The following is a 26,344-nucleotide window of genomic DNA, read 5'->3' on the forward strand; positions in this document are numbered from 1 at the left end:
GCAAAGAGCAGTGCTCCATGTCAAACTGATGTAAGGTTTTAAATTTTACCCATGCCATCCCATTTTCTTTTTGGTTTAAAGGAAAAAAGACTGTGTTCTCCATAATTGTGATCAGAAATGAATTACAAGGTCCTGCAAGCCAGAGCTGCTAACTTCTTGTTGGGTCCTCATGGTAGATGGAAGACAGAATAGGACTTGTGTTTGTTGAAATACGCCATGACTTACAGGCTGAGTAAACCTGTAATTGGCCATATCTTCTGCTAAGTTTCTACACCCAAGTGCATCAGCAGATGGAAATGAAGCAGATATGTATTTGTTTTGGAAGCTTCAGCCAACATGAATTTTGAGGAGAGAGTGCAATACTTTGAAGGAGCAAAACCAGAAGATTTCTGCTAGGAAAGGATAACACTTTACGTTTTTTCCCTTCTGATTTTAAAGACTCTACCAGAAGGTTTTTGTCCCTCTCCCTGTAACCGTTTGCTGATACGCTTCTGGACAGATGTCAAAGTCAGTGAAACAGCCTTCAACTTGCCATCTGCTTTTTGAGGAGAGGGAAAAAAAAAAAGAAGGAATACTGTCTCCTCCCTGTAAAAAGTAAATAAATAAGTAAATAAATTCCCAAGGCCCTTCTAGAAATACTGAAGCTAGTGACTGTTTCTTAGCCCATGTCAGCACAGTCAAAAGATAATTCTGGAAGACTTCCAAAAATAAACACTGAGAATGAGAAGCAAATGTGTCTTATTTTTTGGTTTGTTTGCTTAGTATTGATATTCTTTTTTAAAACAAAAGAGTCATTAATTCAGGAAGAAAATCTCATGCTGATTATTAAATCCTCTGGGCCTGCTGAAGTATGGAGATTTTTCCAGTAGATGTTTTTCACATTTTCCTTTATTTCCATGAGGCATGTGAGAAACCAACATCTTACTTAAAAATAACTACTAATAAGAAATTCCGTAGATAAAAAGAAGAAAACAGTTTGATTCACAGTAGAGCTCATAAAAAGGACCCAGCAACTGGTATTGATCTTGCTGAGAGAAAAGTAGTAAAGTATAAGTTTGTCTGCAAAGTTCTCATTTGCTCATAATAATACACTGCAAATACAAAGTGATCAACCTTTGTATCAACTTTAGGGGCTTTGATCAAAGTCCTGATACATGTAAATCAGTACTGTACGGTGACTGTTCAATAATTAAATGGAAATTCTGTCCATCTCATCATATGTCAAAAGTATTGCCACGTGATGCTTTGGGGCAGACAAGGCTTTATCATTTGCTATTTTTGACCAGTGAAGAATCATATAACTAGAGAATTATTAAGGTTGGAAAAGACGTCTGAGATCATCTAATCCAACTGCCCACCTGTCACCAGTGTTGCCCACTAAAACATGTCCCTAAGTGCTACATCCCCCCTTTTCTTAAACACTTCCAGGGCCATTAACTCCACCACTTACTTCCCGGGGCAGCCTGTTCCAATGCATTACCACTCCTGAGAAGAAATTCTCCCTAATATCCAACCTGAATGAGGAATGTGAATGAGGTAGAAAGGCCTTGAATGGAAGTTATTAGGTTAAACCAGTTTGTAGAGTTATCCAGAACTGATACAAGGGTCAGTACAGCTCTCTGGTTTGTGCTATCTGTAAAATGGATGGTTCCTTATTGGGAGAGTCATCATGACTGGTGTAGAATGTGTACAGAAGTGTGTACAGAAATGGCATCCATTTCTGCTATTTCTACTTTTTTTTTTTTTTTTTCTAATAAATTTTCTAATTTTTTCTAATAAAATCTGTAGTTATTTTCTCACGCAGGGATTTTGTGTTCTATTAAGTGAGACTTGTCACTCAGGCTGTAGGCCTCCCATATGTGAGACTGAACTTCCTTCTAATTGACAAGGCAACTGGTTGGATTTTTTTGGCAATGCACAGTTCAATTGCTTAGTTGTCGTTTTAATTAGCTCTATCTCCTGTCATCATGAATCTTTTCCAAATACATCAGGGTGGTATTCTGTTGACAAAAGCCTTTTAACGCATCCTGATGGACTTCATAAAATGTAACCATGTTACCCTAGTGCAGTGTAAAAATAGCCAACCTCACTTGAAACAAACTGACTCCAGTTCCAGCAGCAGCCTTGCTGCAGGATTACGGAGAACAGTAATTTGCTTCTTGGGCAGATTTTCATCTTATGCTGAGATACTTTATAGTGGCCAGACTGCTAGGAATCATGCAGGCTACTGTGAAAGTTTTGTTGATTAAAAATTAAAGCCTTTAAAGACAAGTCTGTCCCTACAGGATAATGCTGTAAGCCTGATCAAAGTTCTGCAAGAGCAGGAGAGCAAAGGAAGCTCAAAACCACTTAATCTGTGCTCTCATGTGAATGCGTCCCATCTTTACAAAAAGACAGAAGTTGAGTTTTCCTCTTCCCCTTATCATTTTTTGGCTTCATGTTCAGGTGCCAGAAAAAAAATAAAATTAAATTTAAAAAAAAATAAAAATAAAAATAAATAATAAAAAATAAATAAATAAATAAATATATATATATAAATTTTTTTTTCAATTCAAAACAGTGTTTTTAAAATCAGCTGAAGTAAGAACAAACTAGAAAGGGCACTGACTCCCTGTAGAGCTGTAAAAGCTTTCACAGAATTAGGCCTTAAGTCTTAATGTACGGAAAACTGCAGCACAAAACAAATTCAGATAAAATTCAGATCACAGTTACCAGGACTGAAGTCATTAGTTATTATCTGATGAGAAACATTCTAGGTAACCTGCTACTTTTAGAGGCAGAAGACAATTACTGAAAGAAAATAATTAGTAAAAATAATGCTCTCTGATAATTAAAAAAAAATATCTCCTTGTAATGTGGATCACATTTTATTGAATGGGATCAGTGTAACAGCTGAAGAAGAAAGGTTACAGAACAAGTGGCAGCACTGGAGGATTGCTTGTTGCCAGCAAGAACACAAATAGGAGAGCTGTGTTCTGATCTGGAAAGACAGGTATGGCTATCAGCTCAGTAAATGTTAGGTGTTTGTTTTTATTTCCTTTTTTTGAGACTGACAGTAAGAGAACTATTCCAACATCAAAATTGCTTTCATGTTCATGGTATATGTCTGCCTTATATGACATCTGAATGGCAAATTACAAAGTATTTGGTATCTAATCCAAGAGGATTTTTTTTTTTTCCTATTGATTTTAAAGAAGGCTGGACAAAGGAGTAAGGATCTTTGTATACAGCTTATTATTTTCTGCCCACCTGTTTTGCACTTAAAATACAGCGAACCTGGATAGAGGGTCTTGGTAGGAGCTGCATGACCGGTGTGTGTAACACCCTCCCTCATCAGACTAGGGGTAAAGCCCATGAAAAAGATTTTTTAGCACTCAACAGATCTCTGGTTACTTTAGGGATTAGGACACAAGATTACAGATATCTAACTGCAAGCAAATAGTAATTACTTGAGTAATACTCTCCATTATTCTTGGCTTTCTTCTTTCCATAGCACTTATGATTTACTAGCAGTCATTCCTTTTCATGGCTGTTTAAGCCTCTTTGTTTCCTACTAGTTTTTCTGTGGTTGAACAACAGATACGCAGGATAATTCTATAGGCATAGCAAGACAGTGACAAAAACTATCTTTGCTTTAGTGCTGCAGCTTTTAAGAAAGTTCATTTGGTGCTTGCTTGTTAAGGAAAAAAAGATGAAACAGTGCCTTAAGTAATTAAAAAAAAAACAACATGTTTTTGTTAAAGCTGGAATGGCGCATATATCAGTGAATGTTCAATTGGGCTGTCACTTTTTTTACAGTGTTCTTCGGGGTTTACAGAAAATCTGTTTTATCTCATATATGCAGATATTTCTTGTTTACTGCCACAAATATATCACACTTTTGTTATACCTGTTATCTGAATAACATTTCTCTACAGCTGAGCTCATTGTATTTACAGTCAACCTTTCATTCAAATTTTCCGCTGGTTTGAACATAACTCCCATCTGGAGAGAGCAGATCTATGTCTTTTCAGATTTATTTATAGTAAGTTTGAAAAATGAAATTTGAAAATTTCATGCTATGCTTAGGATTCTTTAAAATGCAGGCCTATGTTTCACACAGCCTAAAACACTATTGCTTTTGTCCTAATTACATAATCATTTTAGTAAAAGGAACAAATCTCCCTGAGCTTTTTATGTCTTCCCCTAATTACCCGTTTGTAGCCAAGACTCCAACTGGTAACTAATACAATCATAGTGTCATTAAGATCTTGTAATCCAGCTATCAACCCATCACCACCATACCACTGTATCACGTCATTCAATGCAACACCTACACATGTCTGGAACACCTCCAGTGACCGTGTCTCCACCACCTTCTATTGCAGCCTGTTCCAATGCCTCACCACTTTTTCTAAGAAAAACTTTTTCTTAATACCCAACCTGAATAATAGACATCTCAGTGAAGTTTGCTTAGATTTGTATTGGTATAAATACAATTCAGGCCAGAATTTGAATCAGTTTAATTTTTAAAGCATGTAATGTTATATGCAAAAAATTGCACATAAAACAAGGACCTCTATAGAAGCTTAGAATGTTACTGGAAGATGCATTCTTTTTGTCAATATTTTTAACTAAAAAAGAAAAGAAAAAAGTACACAGTTTCTCTTTTGCATAAAGTTCTTATTATCAAGACAACTACAAATTTTAATAGGTTTCCTCTCCTAAGTATTCTTTCCCTCTTCTATTAAAAGTTTTTATTGGAATGACTTAACAAAGATACAAAAATGACCATTTCCATTGGAACATATGCATTTTTTAATATACAAGAAACCTGAGTGGCTAACGAAGGGAGGTTAAATAGTCTTTTTGTGGTACTAATATGGTCCTGTTACTGTTTCCTTTTAGCTTTAAGCACAACCAGCTTTCCTTTCATTGTGGGGGAGAGATTTACACAAAATAAAATTACTCACCTCTTGAGGCCTCTTAACTCATTAAAGTTGTCTTCCTTCATGCTGGACCAGAGCTGGAAAAAAAGAAAAAAAAATGAAAATCCCAGAAAAGATAGCAGTAGGAGAAAAGGCCTAAGCATTACTCTTTCCACATGCAAGTAAATAGAGAAGCATGGAGATTTGTTAAAGGATTTGATTACAATTCAAAGCTAGCTATAGACATACGTATAGCAACTATATTGTTATTACAGTGAGAATGTTCTCTAGATAAGGAATTGTCACTGAAGTAAATAAGAAGTTGATCTGTGGGAAGCCTTCCGTTGTATGGAACGGACATGACAGCCGAGCTTTATTTCAGACAGACATTTTTGAGCCCACAATTGGCAGTGACTCATGCTGCAGAACAATGACCTTACTTGTAACATCAGTATTTTGGGAATGCTGGTGTGAGAGACAGTAAATTGTTGTCTTTTCCATTACAAAAATATAACTGTGTGACCTCCTTCAGTTAAGCAGTTATAAATTTCATGAGTAACACATAAACACAGCTTCTTAAACACACACACCATAGTTTTCTCCTGGTATTGTTTATCCTTAAAAGTAAGATGAAAAAACTACTGTCATTAACAACTTGAAATGGTCTTATATTACTACAGTCTCAAAGCAATTCTTTTTCAAAACCTATCTTTAAGTAAATACTTACAGTAACAAACATGACTCTGGCAGGTACCCAGCCTGTGTATACTGCTTTTCAGCAAGATAAAAATTCTATCTGAACAATTTCAGAAATAAACAGAAGGCAAAAAGATCACAGATCACAGTAGAGGATCTTGTAAGAAGCCTCAAGTAAGAAGGGGAAGGTTTTGGAAACTTCATCAGAGCTAGCAGGAAGGGTAGGTTCTACACACAAAAGTAGGTGACCATTAGAGATACATGTTGTTAATGGTTTCAGAAGTATAAACCACTGCTGCCCTTCTGTGAGATGACTGTTTCAATTTATAGAACAAGTTCCGGATCAAATCAACCTTTCTTCATAAGAGCATTGGGACTTTTTGCCACTATTTTTCTTTTTGATAAGTCAGGTTCATGGTCAGAAATTTGTAGTATGAATAAGTAAGAAATAAACAGGTTTAAATATGTTTGGTTATGCAAAGGCCAACATGTAGTTGTTATTTATTTTCACCTATGTCTAGGCATACTAGAGTGCAATGACAGACTCCTCATAAATGATCTAATTATTTCATTTTTAATACGCTAGGTTGTTGGTGTGGCTCAAGCAATTAATAAGAAATCTGGAACTGGTGGGACTTTCACAGAACAAGATGAAAAGGTATAGAAGCTGGACAATTATGTCTCTATTTTAGCAGGAGAGGAGGGGTTGAATACAATACTACTTTTCACACTGATCAGACATCTTAAAGTTATGAAAAATGAAACACCTTTAGCAAGAGAATTCCTTGTTATATTGTACAGTTCCTTGCTTGTAAAGCCATGAGAAAAGTAGATGGGATGCAGTTTAATATCTGGATCAGAATTATGCCTCTCATATATCTCTGAAACACAAGCTACACTGTAGGACAGTTTTATAGCTTATAATAGGCATAATCCTCTATGAACTGATGTTAATTCTCCTGGCATCCCCACCAATTCATATTTTGAATATTAAAATTTGTCTAGTGATTATTTTTTAAAAACTGTATCACTTCCCAATACAGAAATTGCAGGAAGAGAAAAGCCTTATAAGTATATGAGATAATCAGAAGAACTTGACTCCCAGTTCTCACACAGTAGTTGCCTTCCAGACATTTCTGGAACTCATATTAAATTTGTATAGCAAAAGAAGATGAAGAAGATGATTTAATCTCTGTCAATAAAAAAAACTGGAATTTACTCTTTCCTTTTGAAAACTTTCCCATTTAAAACAAAACACATGCAGAGTATCTGCAAGATATCAGAATTAATCCCATTCAGAAAGTGAAAAAAACTTGTGGTTTTGCTATGTTAGCAGAATATTATTTCCAGTTCAGAAGAGGCTGAAATCCCCATAATAAGAGATGCTCTCTACTATGTTTTTCTAGGTAAAAACAGTATTTTTGCAAAATTGGTTCTTATTTCAATCCTAGTTTCTCCAGGATAAATTTGAAAGACTATTAATTTTTAAAAAAGGAGAAGAGATTCTTGAGGAAAAAAAATTTTGAGTGACTAAAATAAACCTGAATGCATGATCAATTGCCAGAAATATCCTTAAATGTCAATATTTCAGATTGACAAATCTGTAACAGCAAAAATGTAACAGTTTATCTTTGAATAACGCTAAGAAGCTGCGAGACACTCTCTTCATCAAAAGCTTATGTTTATTTGTCTTCAGGATTTTGCTGCATATTTGGCATTTTGTGGAATTGTTCTTCACAACGCTCAACTGTATGAAACATCTTTGCTTGAAAACAGGCGCAATCAGGTACGATCAACAGGTTTGTCCCAGATATAGAAAAATTATGGTTACCTAGAAATCAGAGAATTCTGCTGTTTTTTTTCTCGTGTGGCAGCTGTTTCTTGGCAATTTTTAATTTCTCTAGTTGAATACTGTATGTAATACTATGTCAATATACTAAATTTTGCCTGAAGTTATCCTATGGCTCACTGTGTATATTATACAACCAGATGCTTCCATACTCTAGAAATTTCAGGTAGAATTATCCATGCAAAATTGTACAGGTTATACGGATTGCTCTTCTAGACTCCTACAACTATAAATAGTCACTAACAATATTTTCCATAATTATCGAACAGGAAATAGAATTTTCTTTTTACTCTGTAGCCATCTATATAATTGATGGTTTATTAATGCCATGGCCTCAGTGGGTGGAATATGTCTACCCGATATGGTATGAAAAGGTTCTGGAGAAACAACAAGGCAGCAGGTCTTTTAATAACTTTCTGGTAGGTCTGGGTTTCAAAGTGAATATCAGTGTTTATAAATTGGTATAAATTTGGAAAATCTTTTCAAATTGGTTCCATGCTTCCTGTGGGGATAGAGGGAATATAATTTACCTACATCTGAGCAGCTGAATCTTTCAGCAGCAGCTTTGAAACATGACAGCCAGTGTCTAAATTATGTTTTTTTACCAAATGAGTTCATTAAGATTTGTTTAAATTACAATGAATAATTGTGTTTGAAACTCTTAAGTAATTTAAGTATCACTGTTGACGTTCTTATAATGCAAACATGAGCCATAGGAAATTATTAGGTTTCCTAAGGGCAAATTACTGTGTGTGGTCTGGACTTCTTAAATTTCATTTGATCAACTGTGAATGCCAAAATCTACTCTGTGTCTCCAACTGAAAACATCAGACAGCTAAATATGCTATCAATTTCTGCCATCAAATATATCAAACTATTAATTACTGATGCCTTGTGGTCTGTATGAGAGCCAAAGCTTAATCTTTTCACAGATGTACGTGTTGTCTTCCTTGGTTCAGGAAATAGAAGAATCATATTGAGTAGTAACTATAATTATTGATTTCATCACAGCTAGTCAGATTTTCACAAAAACCTGTTTTTCAGGTGCTTCTTGATCTTGCCAGTCTTATTTTTGAGGAACAACAGTCTTTGGAAGTAATTCTGAAGAAGATAGCTGCCACTATAATATCCTTCATGCAAGTGCAGAGGTGTACCATCTTCATAGTGGATGAAGATTGTACTGTGAGTAGCTGTGTTGTTTTTTTTATTTAAAGGCAGAAGTGCTTATTCCCTGGAGGAGGTATGAGCATCCCATAGGCTGCAGAAAAGGAGAAGGATTTTATTTTGTGGTAATCTCTCTCACTGTATTTAAGAGTCACTCCTGAATACAAGAGTACAGAAGAGGAATTTACATAATGTATATATTCATATAGTCACACTGTCTCTACAAGTTGACCAAACGACAGCTTTTCATATGAATACTACTACTCTAAATTATTACATCCACATCTATACATTATAATATCTTGTTTTTTTAGGATTCGTTTTCTAGTGTGTTTCATATGGAAGCCGAAGAATTAGAAGATTCAGCAGAAAATCAGAAGAGGTAAAACAATGAAATTAAGCTTTTGTTAAACACTGGAAAATGTTGAAGAAATTATGTTTTTAATATTATTTTTCATAATAAAGGACCTGCGTACCATTTCATCCCACTGGCTACCACATATTTTTGCTATCTGTTGTGGAGCAGATTTGTTCTGAAACACACATAGACAAATTGTCATATCGAGAAGTCTAGGAGATCAAGGCCTGGTTTCTTCACTTTTTCAAGCCTACAGTTCATTTTTACAGCTCTAGGTTAGGCTACAACTCAAGGAATATGACTGACAAAATCAAAAGAAAAGTCCTAAAACTCTAACTTTCCGTTATCTTCAAGAAATGGTTAAGAATGTAAACTGGGATGAAGAGAAAGATGTAAAAATAATTCAGTTCAAATATTCAGATGGCAAAATTTAATCTGAATCTCTCTGTATTTAAGTTTTGAAATTTAACTGCCTCCATAACCTGTCTGTCATCACAAGCAGTTGATACCAATAGTGTCAGAAGAATGAGACACAGTCCCATCAAAAATACAGTACTACAGATGTCGTGTCCAGAGAGAAAATTAAAACTTCCGTACTTTTGATCATTTTTTAGTGAACATTTCTGATATGAGTTTTAATTATAAGTATTTGAAACTGAAATACAAAGTGTGTGGCTAAAGCAAACAACTCTTCAACTGTATAGGTATTTTAGAGAATGTACAGTCATAAAGTACGTAGGTACAAAATGGTCATAAGATCACAGAGTAACTGTTACATAAAGAAACAGAATTAACCTCCCTATTTATTATCCCTTTTACTACTTGATGTACTCATAATTCAATTTACTGCCTTGGACTGTCAGTAAATTATTTCTCATAATTGATAGGGAGGGAATGCTAGAACCTTAGCTGCATATCTGAATGATGTTCATGAAGCAGCACAGTTACGTGCCATGGACTGTGAGTCAGCCACTGGAGTTAGAACTGGTGGTTGGTTTTAAGGTCACATTATCAGGCAACAGAAGAAATCTAATTACATAGATTAGATGGGAAGTGTTACTTTACAGGATATAATTTCAGGCTTATTACATAATCAAGGGCCCTGAATCAAGCCAAAATCAAACCAGTGTTCAGAACTGTGGGGTGTTGCCTTATATAACCAAGTTGATGAAATAATGAAAGAATAATTTTCTCTCTTTAGCACCGTGAACATCTTTTGCACATGCACTTGCACCAGAAGGATAACTAAAGTCAAGTCAAATGCCAGAGTAAACTGTAGGAGCTTGATGATAATACGTACATTACTAGGACATACGCCCTCCTCTAATGCTGGCAAAGTGTTGTGATAGAGTTGAACTCCTCTAATTAAAAACTTAATGTCTACAAAAGCAGGAGATGATTGATCTTGTGAACGTATTTTATGTCCCAATTTGGAAGAAAATGTTTCTATTGCAATAAAAGAATCTCCATGCTGATTGTTCTTTTAGAACAAACTTGAAATAAACTTTGACGTAGAAACTTCAAGTATTACCAGCTGAACTCAGTCTAAAGAATAAGCATGTCTCATACAGTATTGATTTTTCAGGCCTGTCAGATTTGCAAATAGTTTGTTTTCAGAGTTGTTTATTTCACTCTAAACCCAGTTGCTCATTCTTTGTCCTTCATCTGCATGTATAAATTAATCCTCCCAGTCATTTTGCAATGACAGATGGATTAGTGTACAGGATTTTAACTCAGTTCTACAAAGTGCTATTGGTTATATCTTACTTGACTCTAGACATGAAGGATATTTACAGTTACCTACTATGCATAATGAAACTACGTCATACTAAGCACATAAAAATAATATTGCTTCTTTCAGGGACTATGATACAAACAAAATCAATTATATGTATGCTCAGTATGTCAAGAACACAATGGAGCCTCTCAACATCCCAGATGTCTGCAAAGACAGAAGATTTCCCTGGACAGTAAGTAAAATAACCTAAGGTTTGTAATTCAGAAATGAATTTTTTCTTTTCTATTTGCCTTTCAAATCTTTCTTTCTTCCCACCCACCTTTCTTTCTTTTTTTTTTTTTTTTCTTTTCTTTTTTCTTTTTATTTAATGGTCACAGAATTCTCCAAATACAAAGAAACTTAACAGCATTTGCTTTATAAAATCACTGCAGAAACAGTACCATTCTCACAAAGTGGGCAGAGTATCTCTACAGCCATTATTAAAAAAAGCTTTGCATTCACTGGTGAATAAATAGACACCATGATGTGGAGAGCTTGCAATACATTTTCTGGAAAGCATTTAAGTGAAGAACAGTTGGAGGTTTTCATAGTAATCCTCTGTAGCTGACTGTGATTGTCGGGAGGCTCTCAGAAGTTCCTTCCCTTTTATTCTCTCCCTTCCCTGCTTACTTTGCCAATGATTAATGATATGCATGCAAGTTCTTTGCTGTTTGGGATAAGCAACAACTTCACGTTTTTATGGAAGCTTTTGCTTTACACTTCATCAGATAAATGCTCAAGGCATGATGTACTACAGAACACATACTGAAGTGCTAGCAGGGAAGGCCACTTGGCAAGACTCAGATTACAGTCATGGGTGCACTGAAAGTTGTTGTCAATACAACACAAAGTTGTAATTCTGTGTTTTCCTCTCAATGCAAAATTTTGAACAAAACACTTCTTACAAAAGATAAGCCTGTAAACTGGGGGGGGCTTAGGGGGAGAGTAAGAGGGAGAAGTTTTATGGTAATCAGGAGGTTGTTACCAAGCTCTTTGTTCTGAATCACGCGACCAAAATTTCAGAAAGTACAGCATTGCCTGTGATTGTACCAGTAAGTGGATAGGACGAGCAGCATCACAGTGGGGAGCTCTGTTGCTTCACTTTTACTCTGTGCAAGGTTTCACTAAAGTTCTGGACTTGGATTATATGAAGGACAGAGCAAAAAAACCTTGAGTGCTTGCCATGGTGCAGGGCCCAAAGTTATCTTAACTGCAGGAGTGGAAGACAAAAAAGAATCGCGTGGGTATACCACATGAAGTCATTTAAGAAATAAGCAACTATTCTGAAGACACTTTAAAATACATAAAAGGAATGCTAAATGACTGACTGAAACAAAACTTTCTCTTTGTCAGTGGAGTTAAGAGTTCTTACACATTTTTCCTGGTATCTGCAAGATTTACATGCTAAGCATATGAAAGAAACATGAAGAAAATAATGTTTTTTAACAGCCACAGTGGCTGCATCTCTACTGCTATGAAAGAGAAATCTTAAGGCTGTAGGCAAAATCTTTTTAAAGCTGACAAACCATGGCATGAGGGAAATCCCAGGTGTACTTCGTAACCTAAAAATGCTGACTTGCCTCTTTCTTTGGAGAATGTTCAACGGTTCACTTACTCACTTAATAAAAAGGACTTTGTGCTTTCTAAATACGTTGGCAGCCAACATAGTGACATGAGGCAGAAAACTAGTATAGGTTCCTTCACAGGAGGGCCCTAATATTTCCTGCCTCAGGTTCAGTACGTGCAAGGACAGTAAGTAAACCATGGTTTCAGCAACCATGCATCTTTGTTTGCCCCTGAACCAACAAAGCTAGAGCAGTGAAGATAAAGTTCAAATATCTGCAACACTCCTTAAAGCCATTTATGCCTTTTCTTGTTTACTGACTTTCCTTTTCATCAATACTGGGTCAAGTATTTTTTTTAAGCACTGTGAACTTTGTTCTTATCTCACTTCATACAAGTTTGAGTGTCTGTGTATTTGAACTTTACTGTAAAACAGAAGTTTCTTCTTAGGGTAGCCTTCAACCAATTTTCATGCCAACTTGATTAAATGTTTCTCAATTGTGTCTGCTGGAGAGATCTAGGGAGAGATGCTTGCTCTTATCCTTCTTCTACAGATGATTACACATGTACATCTTTTTAGACCAAAGTACAGAAACCAGTAAATCATAGTCTTGAGTTATTCCTTCTATCCTTTTGATAATGAGCTCCTAAACATTAAATTCCCATAGTCATGTAAAGTATCCCTCATGACATAATCCTTAATGTTTTCTTCAAATACTCATACTTTTTATTGCCAGTTATAGGCACTATAGTTTTTATGCATTTGCTTGCAGTTTTCAATCTCTTGCAGAGTACAAAATAGCAAAGCAACAGTAGTAAAAAAAACAAACAAACAATTCACCCAACCCCTTTGATCTGAAATATTGGTGTATGCACATCTTTTGTGCCACATACAATTAGAGACTGGCCCTAATTTACTTCTCAGCAACTGCCACATTATTCTAGAACTAAGAGCTACAGAACAAAAGTAGGTCATTTTCTCACCAGAAATCTGAAAAAGATGCCTTGTCGTTTTATTCTACCCATCCACAATTTTACCTCACAAATTAATTCAGAGTCCTTGTTGTGGAGTATGAAACAAACTGATAGCAAAATATACTCAACCTAGCAATGATAAAAGGCCTTTGGAAGACTGCAGAATGTTGACCTACTTGGAAAACTGGTCATTCTTTGGATCATAATTTAGGCTTCACTAAGGCACCTCTCATTGCATTGGTGGGTTAATTAGGGTGTCTCAAACAAACCAAAAGGGTTTACAGAAAGTTTAGTGTCACAAAATACACAGTTAGCTTAATGACATAAACTCGTGTTTTATAATCTGTGTGGCCCTACTGCAAGTACAGGGGAGATGCTAGAAATGGAAGAGGTCAGATAATTTCATAGTTCTTTAATTAATGAGAGTAGAAAGGTGTCCTAAAGCCCAGCTGATCTCTTTTCAGCTGCATTCGGCTGAACACTTTGTCTTGGTGAAAAACTGTTGTTGTCATGAAAGTGAAGTGGAAGAATTTATTATGAAATTAACACATTTTTAGCATAGTGTTGCAGGTCCCTGGAAAGCTTGAATGGTGATTATCATCATTACTTGTATTATTATTCACCGAAGCTTGTATCAGATGTAATGTTTATTACAACATTCAGCCAAGATGTGAAAACTCTTCAAAGACATGTTTGCTTTCTGAAGTAACATGTATAAATCAATAGTGCAAACCCTCTTTCTGCATTTTCTTTTCAGGTACTTAAACACTGGCCTTAAAAATTTTAACTGTTTTGTTTTGTTTTGTTTGTTTAACAGACTGACAACACAGAAAGTGTAAGTCAACATATAAAGAGTTTGCTGTGTACACCAATAAAAAATGGGAAAAAGAATAAGGTTATAGGTAGGTATATTTACAAAAAATACTTTTACAAAAAATATTTTTGTATATTTCATGGAAATATTTCTGTGTTCCACAGTACAATCTCAGCAACAGATGCAGGGGAAATATCCTAATTATGCTGCTTCCAACCAACAAGTCCGTTACAAAATTGCCTGTAAATTGCTTACCTTACAAGTAAGCAAGATAATTACTAAGTATCTACAACACTCTTGTGATACTTCACCATTTTTATAGATTCCAAATACTTAGACGGCCTTGGTGTGGAGGTGGATGTACACCTGAATTGTCTGAAGGATCTAATACTAAGAGAATTTCAGGGCATATACTGAATGTGTGTTAAGTCTTTCAGTGAGTATCAGATTTACCTTACACAAGGGTATAACAATGCCACTGGAAATTACCAGGACTTCCCTGTACCATGGGAATTGGAATGCATGTCAGTGTGCTATGCTGGCAACTGTAAGCTCCACAACAAAACAGAATATAAAATATACTCACTTCCAGAGAGTACCATGAGTGCAACTTCTTCAACGTTACAGAATTTAGCAAGAGAATCCTCCAAGAGTGCATTATTAATCATCTTCAAGTAATCATTCTTGAGAGTTATGACAAAACTACATAATCGGTGTTTATATTAAATGAGATCCATTTTCCATGAAGACAGATCTTATTTTATTTCCTGAAACAGAAAGAGAAGCCTTGTCTTTTCTAAACTGAGTTCCTTGAAATGTCTTTATCAGCTTCTTCAGTGAGTTCTTTTATTACTTTGTTGTATATATTCTCCCAGACTCTAGAAGACCGAGATAAAAAATTGGACTATTGAGCTTTAAATAGAGATATTTCACTGTGCTGTTAACTGCTGATAAAACAGTTGCATCTGATGTCATACGGAGATCTTCAATTTTTTTCCTGTGGAAGTTCAAGCTGAGTTACTGTCAGGGTACCCCTTTAGGTGGGTTTTTCAAGTCTGAGCAATGGGAAATTTTCAGTCCTTTAAGGACCGCACAGATAATGTTCAGATCTTTAATAGGATGAGGTCAAATAGTTTGCGTGGGGACAATACCCAGAAGCTCCTTTTGCATATTATATATAGTACAAGATCATTTTAAGTCTTCTCTTTTTTAAAGATAAGTATACCCAAGACAAGAACTTGGGGTGTGAAATGTGCAGCTGAGGGGTGAGGGTGGGAAAAGCTCTCCACAGCAAAACCAAGCAAATCCTACTGGAAAAGAGGTGAACTTTTTATTCTCCTGACTTGTGCATTTTTCAGGTATATGGTAAAAACTTTATTGAATCTTTCTTTGCTTTTTTATGTCCCAATGAAAGGATTTTGAGTTCCTTTAATTCTAATGTACAGCACTCTGAATGCTTTGGTGAATCTTTTGAAAAATATTGGAGAGTATACTTGATGTAGTTTTCCCAGTTGTTTTTTGCTGGTTTTTTTTTTTTTGGTTTTTTTTTTTTGATGCTTTTTTTTAAAAAGGCATTTATGTTTATCCAAATGCTTTGTCTTCTAAGAATTCATTTGCTTTTATGGCTTACTCAGTTGTGTTTGTTACATCACCGTTGCTATGGAAATAATTATAAAATCATAAACAGTACTAAACAGAGATCTGAAAGTAAGTTCCATGAGATTTTCCCTGAGCATTATAAGTTGCTTCTTTTTCCCAGGGAAAGATAATCTTGTTTTTGGTCAGTCCTTATTCTCTAAAATTATGTATTTTTACTACCAGTTAAGGATCTACTAATCCATTAAGTCAGAATCCTGTTTGCAATATTCAGATACCACAATGCCTGCTGAGTAGTTCACAACTACAGTTGTAATATTCTTGTCTCTTTAGAGGAAATTCTGATACTAAAATAACAGTTCCCTGAAGAGAACATAATTTGAAAATAGGCCAGTGTTCATATATTGCCATTAGACATTAAAACTTCTACATGCAAGGCCACCGTTCTTCTAAAAACATAGTTTAAATGTGTGTATAACATTCTTTTACTCCTTTTTTTCCACTTACTGTACTGGTACAAACTTGCTCCCTCACAGACAGACTGTATATTTCTTTCAATTAAGAACCTTAGTGAGGATTTTTAGTCTGTGGATTATAGTATTACAATGCTAGAAATACTTCCATTAAAAGAAAAAACAATACAAAACAAACAAACAAAAAAAAAACCCACACAAAACAATAGTACTGATAAGACCTTAGGGCAGCTGCTGATAATGTTCAATATTGGTACTGCTGTAAAATAGTATTAATTATAATTTCGTCTCTATCAACAAGGAGAAATCAAATCCATCTTGTCTGGTCTTATGGTGGCAGTGTAAGGCATTCAGATTCTGTTCACGTAGCCTATTTAAGTAGTTCTGCAAGAGCAAGAAAACTTGAAAGTTGGTTACAGTGTTTTAGAAACATCCAACTGTATCTTCCCTTTTGCTGTTAAAGTATATATTTAATAAGTCAGTCATTGCTTCATCTGCAAAATATTCTTGATAAAATAAGTGAAGCATACAGACTGGTATGCAATTACATTTTATATCAAAATAAGACTTTTGCAATTACTGTTTGATTTAGATTTTTTAGTTTGCAACTAAGTTTTTCACTGGGACACTTATTTACAACTGATTACGAATATGTTAGCTTTTATCCTTAAAACTGCTAGTACTTACACTCTTGAGAGCAAGGAAACATGGACATGCTTAACACAATAATCACGCTCTCAGCTCTTTTAGACAATGTATGCTTACAAAGCAGCTGCTTATTCTACTTTCTTAGCAAAAATTGCCGTGCACTAGATAAAGCTAAATTGAGGTATATAAGTGAATTCCCATCTGCTTAGAACAGTACTGAAAATTTAATCTGCAGGCTTGGTTAAAGTTACCTGTCAGGACTCTCAATGACAAGTGCACAGAAACGTCTGGCACCAATCAGAAGAAAAAAATGGAAAATAAATAGATGCAACTACATATCATTTTGATGCTAACAACCTGATATCTATAAGATGCTTTTTGATGACTTCAGTAACCTTTGAAGCAGGCTGTAATTCAATCACATCTTCATAAAGTCAGCAAATGTATTTGAACCTTGAGCCTCAATTTGGTTATTATCTGTCATGTTCATTTATTTTAAAAAATTCCAGTACTGACTCAAATAAGGAGACAAAAACTCTGTGTAACAGTGTTCTGACTTTCATAAATGTTCTTTTGGCATGCTTACAAAAATTTAATTAGCCTCCAAAGGACACATTGTCTTTAGGGATTATATCAATCTAGAATTCTATTAATAATTGTAGTCAGGATGAAAACTACCCTAGAATTTCACCTATATTTTTGCTTTGTATATCCTAATAAGTGCTTTTTAGGTCTACTAAGTAATATATTGTGCTTTAAGATTTATGCTTTAATACAAGGAAACACATCTAATAAGCTTTAAAAGTCTACAGAATTCCTGCGTGTAACTTTCATGTATATTGCTGGTTTGTACTGTGGGCTAAACGGTAATAGACTTATTAGTTCTCTTGATGTTCCAAACAATAGGTGATGTTTTGACAATTCAATCTATTACTTCGTGTTTCTCTATCCTGACTTAGGAGTATGCCAGCTTGTGAATAAGATGGAAGAAAACTCAGGCAAGATCAAGGCTTTCAACAGAAATGATGAGCAGTTTCTGGAAGCATTTGTCATCTTTTGTGGCTTGGGAATCCAGAATACACAGATGTATGAAGCTGTAGAAAGAGCAATGGCCAAACAGATGGTGACATTAGAGGTGAGCTCAAAAACTAAGCGATGTTTAATTGGCACAAAACAGATATTCATATTCTCCAAACCTCATCTGTTCTACACATAAATGCAGCTACTCACATGAACAGAAATTGCTCTCCCTAATGAGAACAGCATTTGTCCTGATGAGTTGCACAGGAATTTTTCTGCTTGTTTCCACGTCTCCCAGCAGACTGTTTTATTTGGTATTGTACTTTAACTTGACTCAAGAGATTTAGCAGTGAACTGAACACATCTTTTCCTTTACATGAGGCTACACATTGGCAACACAGTTAGTTTGTTCTGTTGCGTAGGAAGAGGAAATGGTTTAGGGGATTAGGGGCTTCCTTTTCTTGTCTGAGGTTTTCTGTGATTATTTTGGCTTAGTCCTTTAGACAAACTGGTTTGTTGAGCATCAGCAGCATTATTGTAGGTTTTCAGCAATTTCCTCAAACTCCATCAAACCATATCAGGATGAACATCATCTAGTCTAAGCCATTGAATTGGTTACTGTTAAGCTTAATAGCTAAAGAGGGCTTTAGTTAGAGAAGCTGAATTACTCAGAGGTGATAAATTGAAGCTGAATGTGAAATATTTGTAGACTTTGGATGTCCTAACATTCTTTATGTAAGCAGAGTATTTGGAGGATTCTAAAATGTGGATTATGTACCATGTAGCCTCTAAAAAATGGGGAAAAAAAATCACCACTCTCAAATAAACCTGCATAAAATCATGTTAAATAAAAAGGTAGTAAAGTTATCATCAAGATAATTTAAGTACTTTAAAAAGAAGCTTTTTGGTTACATGGCAAATTAGCAATTCTCTCTCCTACATTTTACAATACATAAAGTCCACACCTAAAACTTCCATAATGGAAAAAGATTATAAGCTAATACCAAAATTGAATTATTTATAAAATAATTTATCCTTTAGTTGCTAAAACAGTCTGAAACATTTTCATGTTCTGGGCTCTCACAACTGAAAAATATGAGCTTATTTTCTTAATTTAAAACAAACATGTTTTCTTTCAGACTTTTCTGCCAAACTTCAGTTAAGGCAAAATTTTCTTTTATGTCTGAATAAACTCCTGAAAGGATTATTATGGCAACAACGTCAGGCACATAATTATAGCTCTTTCATGAATTATTTGTCTTTGAAAGTGGGGCATGAAAACTTTCCAAAGAGAAAATCAGAGTTCTTTGCTCATTTATAGAAACTATTTACGTTTTCTTGGCCTAATTATATCAAGAAGATTCTGTGCTATGGCAGATCTCTTCCCACATGCTTTCAGAACATAAAAGCAGTTCAGGCCCTGCAGGGACACTACGTTTCATCAGCAAGAGCAATGTAATGCAGCTGCAGACTGAAAATTCTGCTTGCTGAGACACTCTGCTTTGTTACATTGCTCTTTTGTTTGTACTAAGGGCTCCTTTTCTCTTTAGGTTCTCTCATACCATGCGTCTGCTGCTGAGGAGGAAACAAGGGAGCTGCAGGTAACAGCGGTAATTGAATTTTTTCCTATTTATTTTGAAATACTCCATTGATATAACAATGAAGGGTGGTCCTTTACACAGAAGTGATCCCTACACATTCAGAAGCACACACTTTCCAGAAATAAAAATTATAGTGTACCTAACACTGCAATGTACAGAGGGCTGCAATTACAGAAACAAATAAACAAACAAAAAACAGAAAAATAAATAGTTACGGACATACTGACTGCCATTTTTATGAGTTTAAGTGACAGCAGTAGTTGATGCAATAATATTATCTACTCATAATGATTAAGTATTGCAGAAGCAAAAAAAACCACAAAAAAACCCAACTAAACAAAAACAAACAACAACAACAAAAACCCAAAATCTTGTGAAATCTTCTTCTGGCAGCTAAGTCTGAATTTTGTATATTTTATATCTTTGGTATATTTCAAGCTTCCCAAGCATGGATGCAGCTTTATGGCCTATGTCAGAAATTCAGCATTTAATTATTCTTATGTTTACTTTTCTGTACAGTGTCCCATTGTGCTCATGTTTAATCCTGTGTTTACAAACCATTGCCTTAGGAGTAATTACAGCCATGATTTCAAGTATAGTTCAAAGCACATCATGTGCTTAGTCTCTGCTGTTCTTTCTGTTGAAACACAATGTTCTGGGCAAACTGCATCCCCTCAACTGTGAGGAAGACAATGAAAGTGGTGGAGGGATAAAGAGGAAGGTAAAGAAAAGGGACAACAAGGGGACCATATAGTATGGGACTGGACTAGACAAAGCAGGGTGCCATGTAACAAGGCACATGACTAAGTTTGGAATGGTTAGTGTCATGCACATTTTGAACCTCAGTTCTACTACACTACTGCTTTCCAATAAAAAGGCACTGGCAAGAATAGTATGCTATGCATCTGTAGTGGTTTCTTTTAAGGGCTTGTGTTGAAGTCAGAAGGCAGAACCAGAGCACACAGCACCTGCTGTCTCCAAAAGCCTGTGTAGATGAGTGCAATAGATTTGGATTCCTCTATCATACTTTTTAGCAGCACTATTTGAGCAGAATTTATGCCTTTGAATAAATCACATATCCTCACATTACATCCCAAAGCATGAAACACATACCTAAATTTTCATGCTATGAATCTATCAATTTTAATAGGGTAATAAAATTATTTCAGATAATTAGCTGAAAAAAAGAAAATATGAGCTAAACGTAATGATATCTTAAGACTTCAGGCCAGCACATGAATCCCAATGCAAACAAATCATTAAACGCTATTTACAGTGAAGGTGTCAATTTGTGGTGTTTGGCCTCATTACGAGAGAATGGTCCCTGTTTTTTCTTCTTTGGAGTATGCTTGGTCATGGAGAGGATTTTGTTCCGTAAACCTTTTTCCTTTTCCCATCAGTTGCCAACATATACCTCTGTAGTCTATTTCACAGAACAGACCTTTATTTCCAGTGAACCTCTACTTTGAGAAAAAAGAAAACTGTCTGAGACTTAGAATACGTTAAGAGGGAAAAGACATATTCTGTAATCTTTCTAAATTGGAAAAACAGTCAAGAGAAACACTTCCTAAAATTGTGTTCAACATATTAGAGACAGTCCACTTCCTGTAATGGACTTCCCAGCCAACCTTGAATTTGTGTGGGATTTGTTGCTCCAGCTGGATGCATGTATAAATCTACTGGGCTCAATGGAATTCACCCCAGGGTACTTAGAGTTGGCTGCTGTCATCACAAGACCTCTCGCAAATTATTTTTCAACAGTCTTGGGAATCCAGAGAGGTCACAGTCAACTCAAAGCTGGCGAATGTTGTCCCAGTTTTCAAGAAAGGCAGTAAAGATGACCCTGGTTATTACAGATCTGTCAGTATCACTTCAGTTCCTGGCAAAATTATGGAGAAGATTATTCTGGAAGTCATTGAAAAACAATTGAAAGAAAACACAGTCACTGGTCATGGCCAACACAGGTTCACAAGGAGGAAGTTCCATTTAACAAACTTTATCTCCTTTCGTAACAAGGTTACTCACCTAGTTGACCAAGAAAAGCCAGCTGGTGTAATTTTATTTTTCAGCAAAACATTCCATACTGTTTATTGCAGTACGTTCTAGACAAAATGTCCAGCATACAGGTAGAAAAAAATGTAATGTAATGGGTGAATAATTAGCTGATAAGTTGGACTCAAATGGCTATAGTAAATGGAGTTACATTAAGCTGGCAGCCCATCACTAATGGGCTTCTGCAGGGAGCCATTGTAAGTCTAGTTCTCTTCAGTGTTTCCATCAGTGACTTAGATATGGGATGTGAAGATATACTAAGTAAATTTCTGGACAACACTAAATTAGGAGGAGCTATTGACTCCTTTGAGGGCAGGGAGGCCTTGCAGAGAGATCTCAACTAATTGAAGGGCTTAGTAATCACCAACCACATGAAATTTCAAAAGAGCGAGTGCCAGATTCTGCACCTGGGATGAGACAAGCCAATACAGGCTGACGGATATGTGGCTGACAGGCAGACTCACAGAAATGAATATGGGGATTCTAGTTGATGGCAAGTTGAATGTGAATCAGCAGTATACTCTGGCAGCCAAAAGGGCCAAATGTACCTTGGGATGCATCATGCTCAACACTGCAAGGCTGGTTGAGGAAAAGCATTGCCCTGTTCTACCCTGCTCTGGTGTAGCCTCATCTTGAGAACTGGATATTAATTTTGAACTTGTTCTGCAATTGCCCAGAAAAATCGAAGCCTCATAGTGGGAAAGTGATTTTTTAGTGTGTAGCATAGCACTATGGAAAAGTGTTCATTAAATCAAAGAAACAAATGAGGTAGTGTTAAAGTGGAAGAGCTAAGGAAAGATAAATGGGAAGTAATAATCAGGTTTAAGCATAACATGACGGTAAAATGTAGGATCTCACGATTTGTCCATTGAAAAAGCATTTATGTTAAGATTTCTCTAGTTCTGTTTTGTTTTCTTCTCTAGGCTGCTGTAGTACCATCTGCACAGTCTCTCAACCTAACTGACTTCTACTTCAGCGATTTTGAACTATCAGATTTTGAAACAACGCTGTGTACAATTCGAATGTTCACAGACCTCAATCTGGTGCAGAATTTCCAAATGAAACACGAGGTATGAATGCTGTCAGACGCTGCTTCACATAAAGAGACAAATTAATTACTGGAAAATAAGAACAGTGAAAGGAACCTACAGCAAATGCATTTGAAAATCTGTGTTTAAAAGTAGATAGCAAATTATGAAAAGTATTTAAAGTATTGTGGTTTCTTTCTAGTTTGGTTCAATTGAATAATTAACAACTTGGTTGATGGGCTAGAAAATGCATTTAGAAAACCTGGAGAATTGGGGGTGTGGTTAAAATTCTGGTGAGTTTTTATATCAGTATTTCAGAACCAGCAAGACTAAATACTCAGATGCATAAATCAGAGATAGTATTCAAAAGAATAGGTAGTACTAGCACATAAAAGCATATCTGGGCTACTGGTATAAAAAACTGCAATTATGTTCCGCAGTAGCAAAAGAAGAAAATATTGTTCTTTATTTTCACAGGAATGGTATTTAAGGCCCATGGAGTAATTACATCATAGCTCATATATTTGCAAGAACAAAATAACACCACGACAATAGATACAAGCTGATATAGTGAAAAGACATGTTCATTATCAGAACATTTCTTAAGAAAGCTCTGTAATTAAAAAATGAATTGTCTCCATGAAATATGTTGTTACAAGCAACCGTTGTTTTGTGTTTTTTTTCTGCCAGCTAGCTCAAGATACCTCAGTTTCTGACTTAACAGCAGCTTCTAACACAGCAGAACATAGGCTAGATGTTAGGAAATAGCTGCTATTACAAAAGAGTGGTCAGGCAGTGCAATGGGCTGCCCAGGGAGGTGGTGGAGTCACCGTCCCTGGAGGTGTTCAAGGAATGTTTAGACATGTTGTGGGACATGGTTTAGTGAGAACTACTGGTGATAAGTGAACAGTTGTACTGGATGATCTGTAGGTTTTTTCCAACCCTGGTGATTCTATGATTCTATTATTTAGCCATAATAAATCCTCAAATGTTACATTCACAAGAAGAAGCTGGTGATTGTAAGCATTTTCTTATCTACGTTCAGTTACAAGTATGTCATTTTAAAACTGAAGTGATCTAAGAGGAAGAATGTTCTGTATGACAGTTTTCAATTGAAAAGGATTTGTTTTCCTAAAGAGAAACTTGTAATGTATTTACAGTTAACTATATGATGCTGTTTCTTAAAGGTTCTCTGCAGATGGATTTTAAGCGTGAAGAAAAATTATCGGAAAAATGTTGCTTATCACAATTGGAGACATGCCTTTAATACAGCACAGTGCATGTTTGCTGCTTTAAAATCTGGTAAAATTCAGGTACATTTTTCTGTTACTACATTAAGAACATTCTGGCTGAACAGATTTTGTAATGATCTGATTCTCATGTCAATAAGATGTTCAACATGAGATTATCAGTAATTAAATCAAAGTTTTTCTGCTGAAGACTTCTGGCTTTTAGTGCTTGGTTTATTAACTTGGTGTCATGTTGTTATGTATTCAGTTTCAGTTAAATCCTTTGGAATGATTGAGTGGATGCATCCAATAGGAATATCTCAAAGAGAGGGTAAATTAATCCTATTTGTAGACCAAACACCAGTAGCAATAATGACAAGGCATTCCCTGCCTCTACAAACTTTATCTCACTTAAAAAAAGACAAAGGGCACTGGAATAGACAAAGGCAAAAGCATTCCCATTCCTCCTACATTAAAAAGAATCATGGTAGTTCTGCTCTGTGAGCAGTACGGCCATCTCAGATGATTCTGATAGTTAGTTTGCTATTTTTGGAATCTTGTCAGTCTCCACTGAAATTTCCATACATATATGGATGTCACTCTCATTTTCACATCCTAGACTCTTGATTCAGTAACTGCACTGAACATAAGTTTCTCAGTTTCACCTGAGAGAAAAAACAAGCAATAGGACCCATAAGTGAAACGTACAATCAGTCATTTCTAAACTGACCTGACTAGAACAGGCTGCATTATCTAGCAATATGCTATCCACAGAAGCTGTATCTGCCTGAAGAAAATTTGGACTCAGCCATACACAGAATCCAGCCCCTCAGCCATCTGTACAGTGCTGTTTTTCAAATTTCTGTCATGACTTTGGTGCTTGCTATTCCTGTCCCATTAAAAATATGCTGCAAGAACACTGTAGCTTTGTCCAGCCTCTGTTTGTCACTAGTCAGGTTTAAAGAAACATTTTATCAATTTGTATTAAATAATATTAAAGATCAGAAATAGCTATGAAAGAGAAACAGTAACCTCTCCACTAATCTCTGCTGGAGCACTAAAATAAGTTCATAATAATGAATCAGATACTGCTTAATTTTGTTTTCCACTGGTTTTGAACTTCTGTTAGTGTATTTGTGCAGTGGATCAGTGAAAAGCATGTCATTTTTCCTTTTTGATTATTCCAAAGACATGTGTGCTTTTATACTGGCTTAGGGAATGCAGCCTAACTCCCTTGAGTTTATATAGAAGCTGAACTAAAAGAGATGGGGCCTGATGCTGTCTTTTCCCTATCAGATGATATCATACAAGTCACTGTGTCTTCTTCTGCACCAGTTTCCTCATCAGTAATATAGGGCTAGAGGATGTTATTTCTTTCTGAACACTGCATTGACACCCATGGAGAATGATTACTGCTGCACACAACTTCAGAAATAACCCCTTATTCTTACCATACAGTTTTATGTCTGTGGCCTCTTTGGGCCAAAGCTGCATCACCTACATAGGTAAAAGATGGCAGGTATAAAACACATTGTGCAAAGAAATTACAAAGCTAACTCACTTACTTCTTGTATTACTCTTTATATATAGAGCAAACTGACTGACTTGGAAACACTGGCTTTGCTGATAGCAACTCTAAGCCATGATTTGGATCACAGGGGAGTGAACAACTCTTACATACAAAGGTAAGAAAGTATACTGAGACATCTTAAGTGGAAAAAAAAAAACAAAAAAAAACCAATTTGCAAATACACAGAACCAAATTATGTACAACTTAATTGATTTGACAATATGAGATTGTGCAAGGAAAAGGTCTTCACTAAGCAGTAAGCACAGGAATCGCCAGAGACATTTAAGAAGGCCAAAGCAAAGACATGACTCATTGAATCATAAGAATCATAGAAAGGTTTGGGTTGGATGGGACCTCAAAGCCCATGTAGTTCCAATCCCCTGTCATGGGCAGGGTTGTCAACCACCAGATCAGGCAACTCAGGGCCCCATCCCACCTGGCCTTGAACACTTCCAGGGGGGGCATCCACAGTTTCTCTGAGCAGCCTGTGCTTGGGCCTCATCACCCTCTGCATATATAATTTCCTCCTAACATGTAACCTATATCTCCCTTCTTTTAGTTTAAAGTCACTCCCCCTTGTATTATCACTATTTGCCCATGTAAAAAGCCAGTCTCCATCCTGCTTATCCTCAAGTGTACAGTGAGGTCTCCCCAGAGCCTCCTCTTCACCAAGATAAATAAGCCTGTCTCTCTTTCTTTGTAAGAAATATGCTGAAGCCCTCTCATCATCTTCATAGCCCTCCTCTGCACCCACTCCAACAGCTCCATGTCTTTCTTATGTTGGGGGCCCCAGGCCTGAACACAGTACTCCAGATGTGGCCTCCTGAGGACAGAGTAGAGGGGGGCAATCACTTCCCTCCCCTGTTGGCCACCACTCTTTTAATACAGCCTGGGATGCCGTTGGCCTTCCGGTCTGCAAGCAGTACTACTGGCTCATATCCAGCTTTTCATCCACTGGAATATCAAGTCCTTGTCCACCAAGCTGCTCTCAGTGAGTTCTTTTCCCAGTCTGTACACGTATCTG

At 36.0% G+C, this 26,344-nt stretch overlaps 1 protein-coding gene and 1 long non-coding RNA gene across 22 annotated transcripts in view; one reads left to right on the forward strand and one right to left on the reverse strand.

Moving 5' to 3' along the window:
- Window positions 1–26,344, forward strand: part of PDE5A (phosphodiesterase 5A) — a 122,562-nt gene that overhangs the window by 80,972 nt on the left and 15,246 nt on the right. For 5 of the 8 annotated variants that reach the window (XM_085546944.1, XM_015861889.3, XM_015861893.3 and 2 more), the window contains 11 exons: window positions 6,190–6,261; window positions 7,300–7,389; window positions 8,497–8,634; window positions 8,931–8,998; window positions 10,836–10,944; window positions 14,107–14,191; window positions 17,780–17,955; window positions 19,391–19,450; window positions 22,417–22,563; window positions 23,709–23,834; window positions 25,341–25,435. In XM_085546944.1, the coding sequence (XP_085403070.1) occupies window positions 6,190–6,261; window positions 7,300–7,389; window positions 8,497–8,634; window positions 8,931–8,998; window positions 10,836–10,944; window positions 14,107–14,191; window positions 17,780–17,955; window positions 19,391–19,450; window positions 22,417–22,563; window positions 23,709–23,834; window positions 25,341–25,435 (1,166 nt within the window). The remainder of the gene's footprint in view (window positions 1–6,189; window positions 6,262–7,299; window positions 7,390–8,496; window positions 8,635–8,930; window positions 8,999–10,835; window positions 10,945–14,106; window positions 14,192–17,779; window positions 17,956–19,390; window positions 19,451–22,416; window positions 22,564–23,708; window positions 23,835–25,340; window positions 25,436–26,344) is intronic. The other 3 variants (XM_015861891.3, XM_085546946.1, XM_085546947.1) reach the window with 1 other exon arrangement.
- LOC107313554 (uncharacterized) overlaps window positions 1–26,344 on the reverse strand; it is a 115,195-nt gene that overhangs the window by 61,547 nt on the left and 27,304 nt on the right. For 10 of the 14 annotated variants that reach the window (XR_014945920.1, XR_001555058.3, XR_014945916.1 and 7 more), the window contains exon 3: window positions 4,953–5,005. This is a non-coding gene — a long non-coding RNA (uncharacterized LOC107313554). Of the gene's footprint in view, window positions 1–4,952; window positions 5,006–5,180; window positions 5,310–26,344 lie in introns of those variants that run through there. The other 4 variants (XR_014945921.1, XR_014945911.1, XR_014945919.1 and 1 more) reach the window with 1 other exon arrangement.

Source organism: Coturnix japonica, chromosome 4 (assembly GCF_054131305.1).
Source record: "Coturnix japonica strain WE chromosome 4, WE-NBRP24, whole genome shotgun sequence".
Lineage (NCBI taxonomy): Eukaryota > Metazoa > Chordata > Aves > Galliformes > Phasianidae > Coturnix > Coturnix japonica.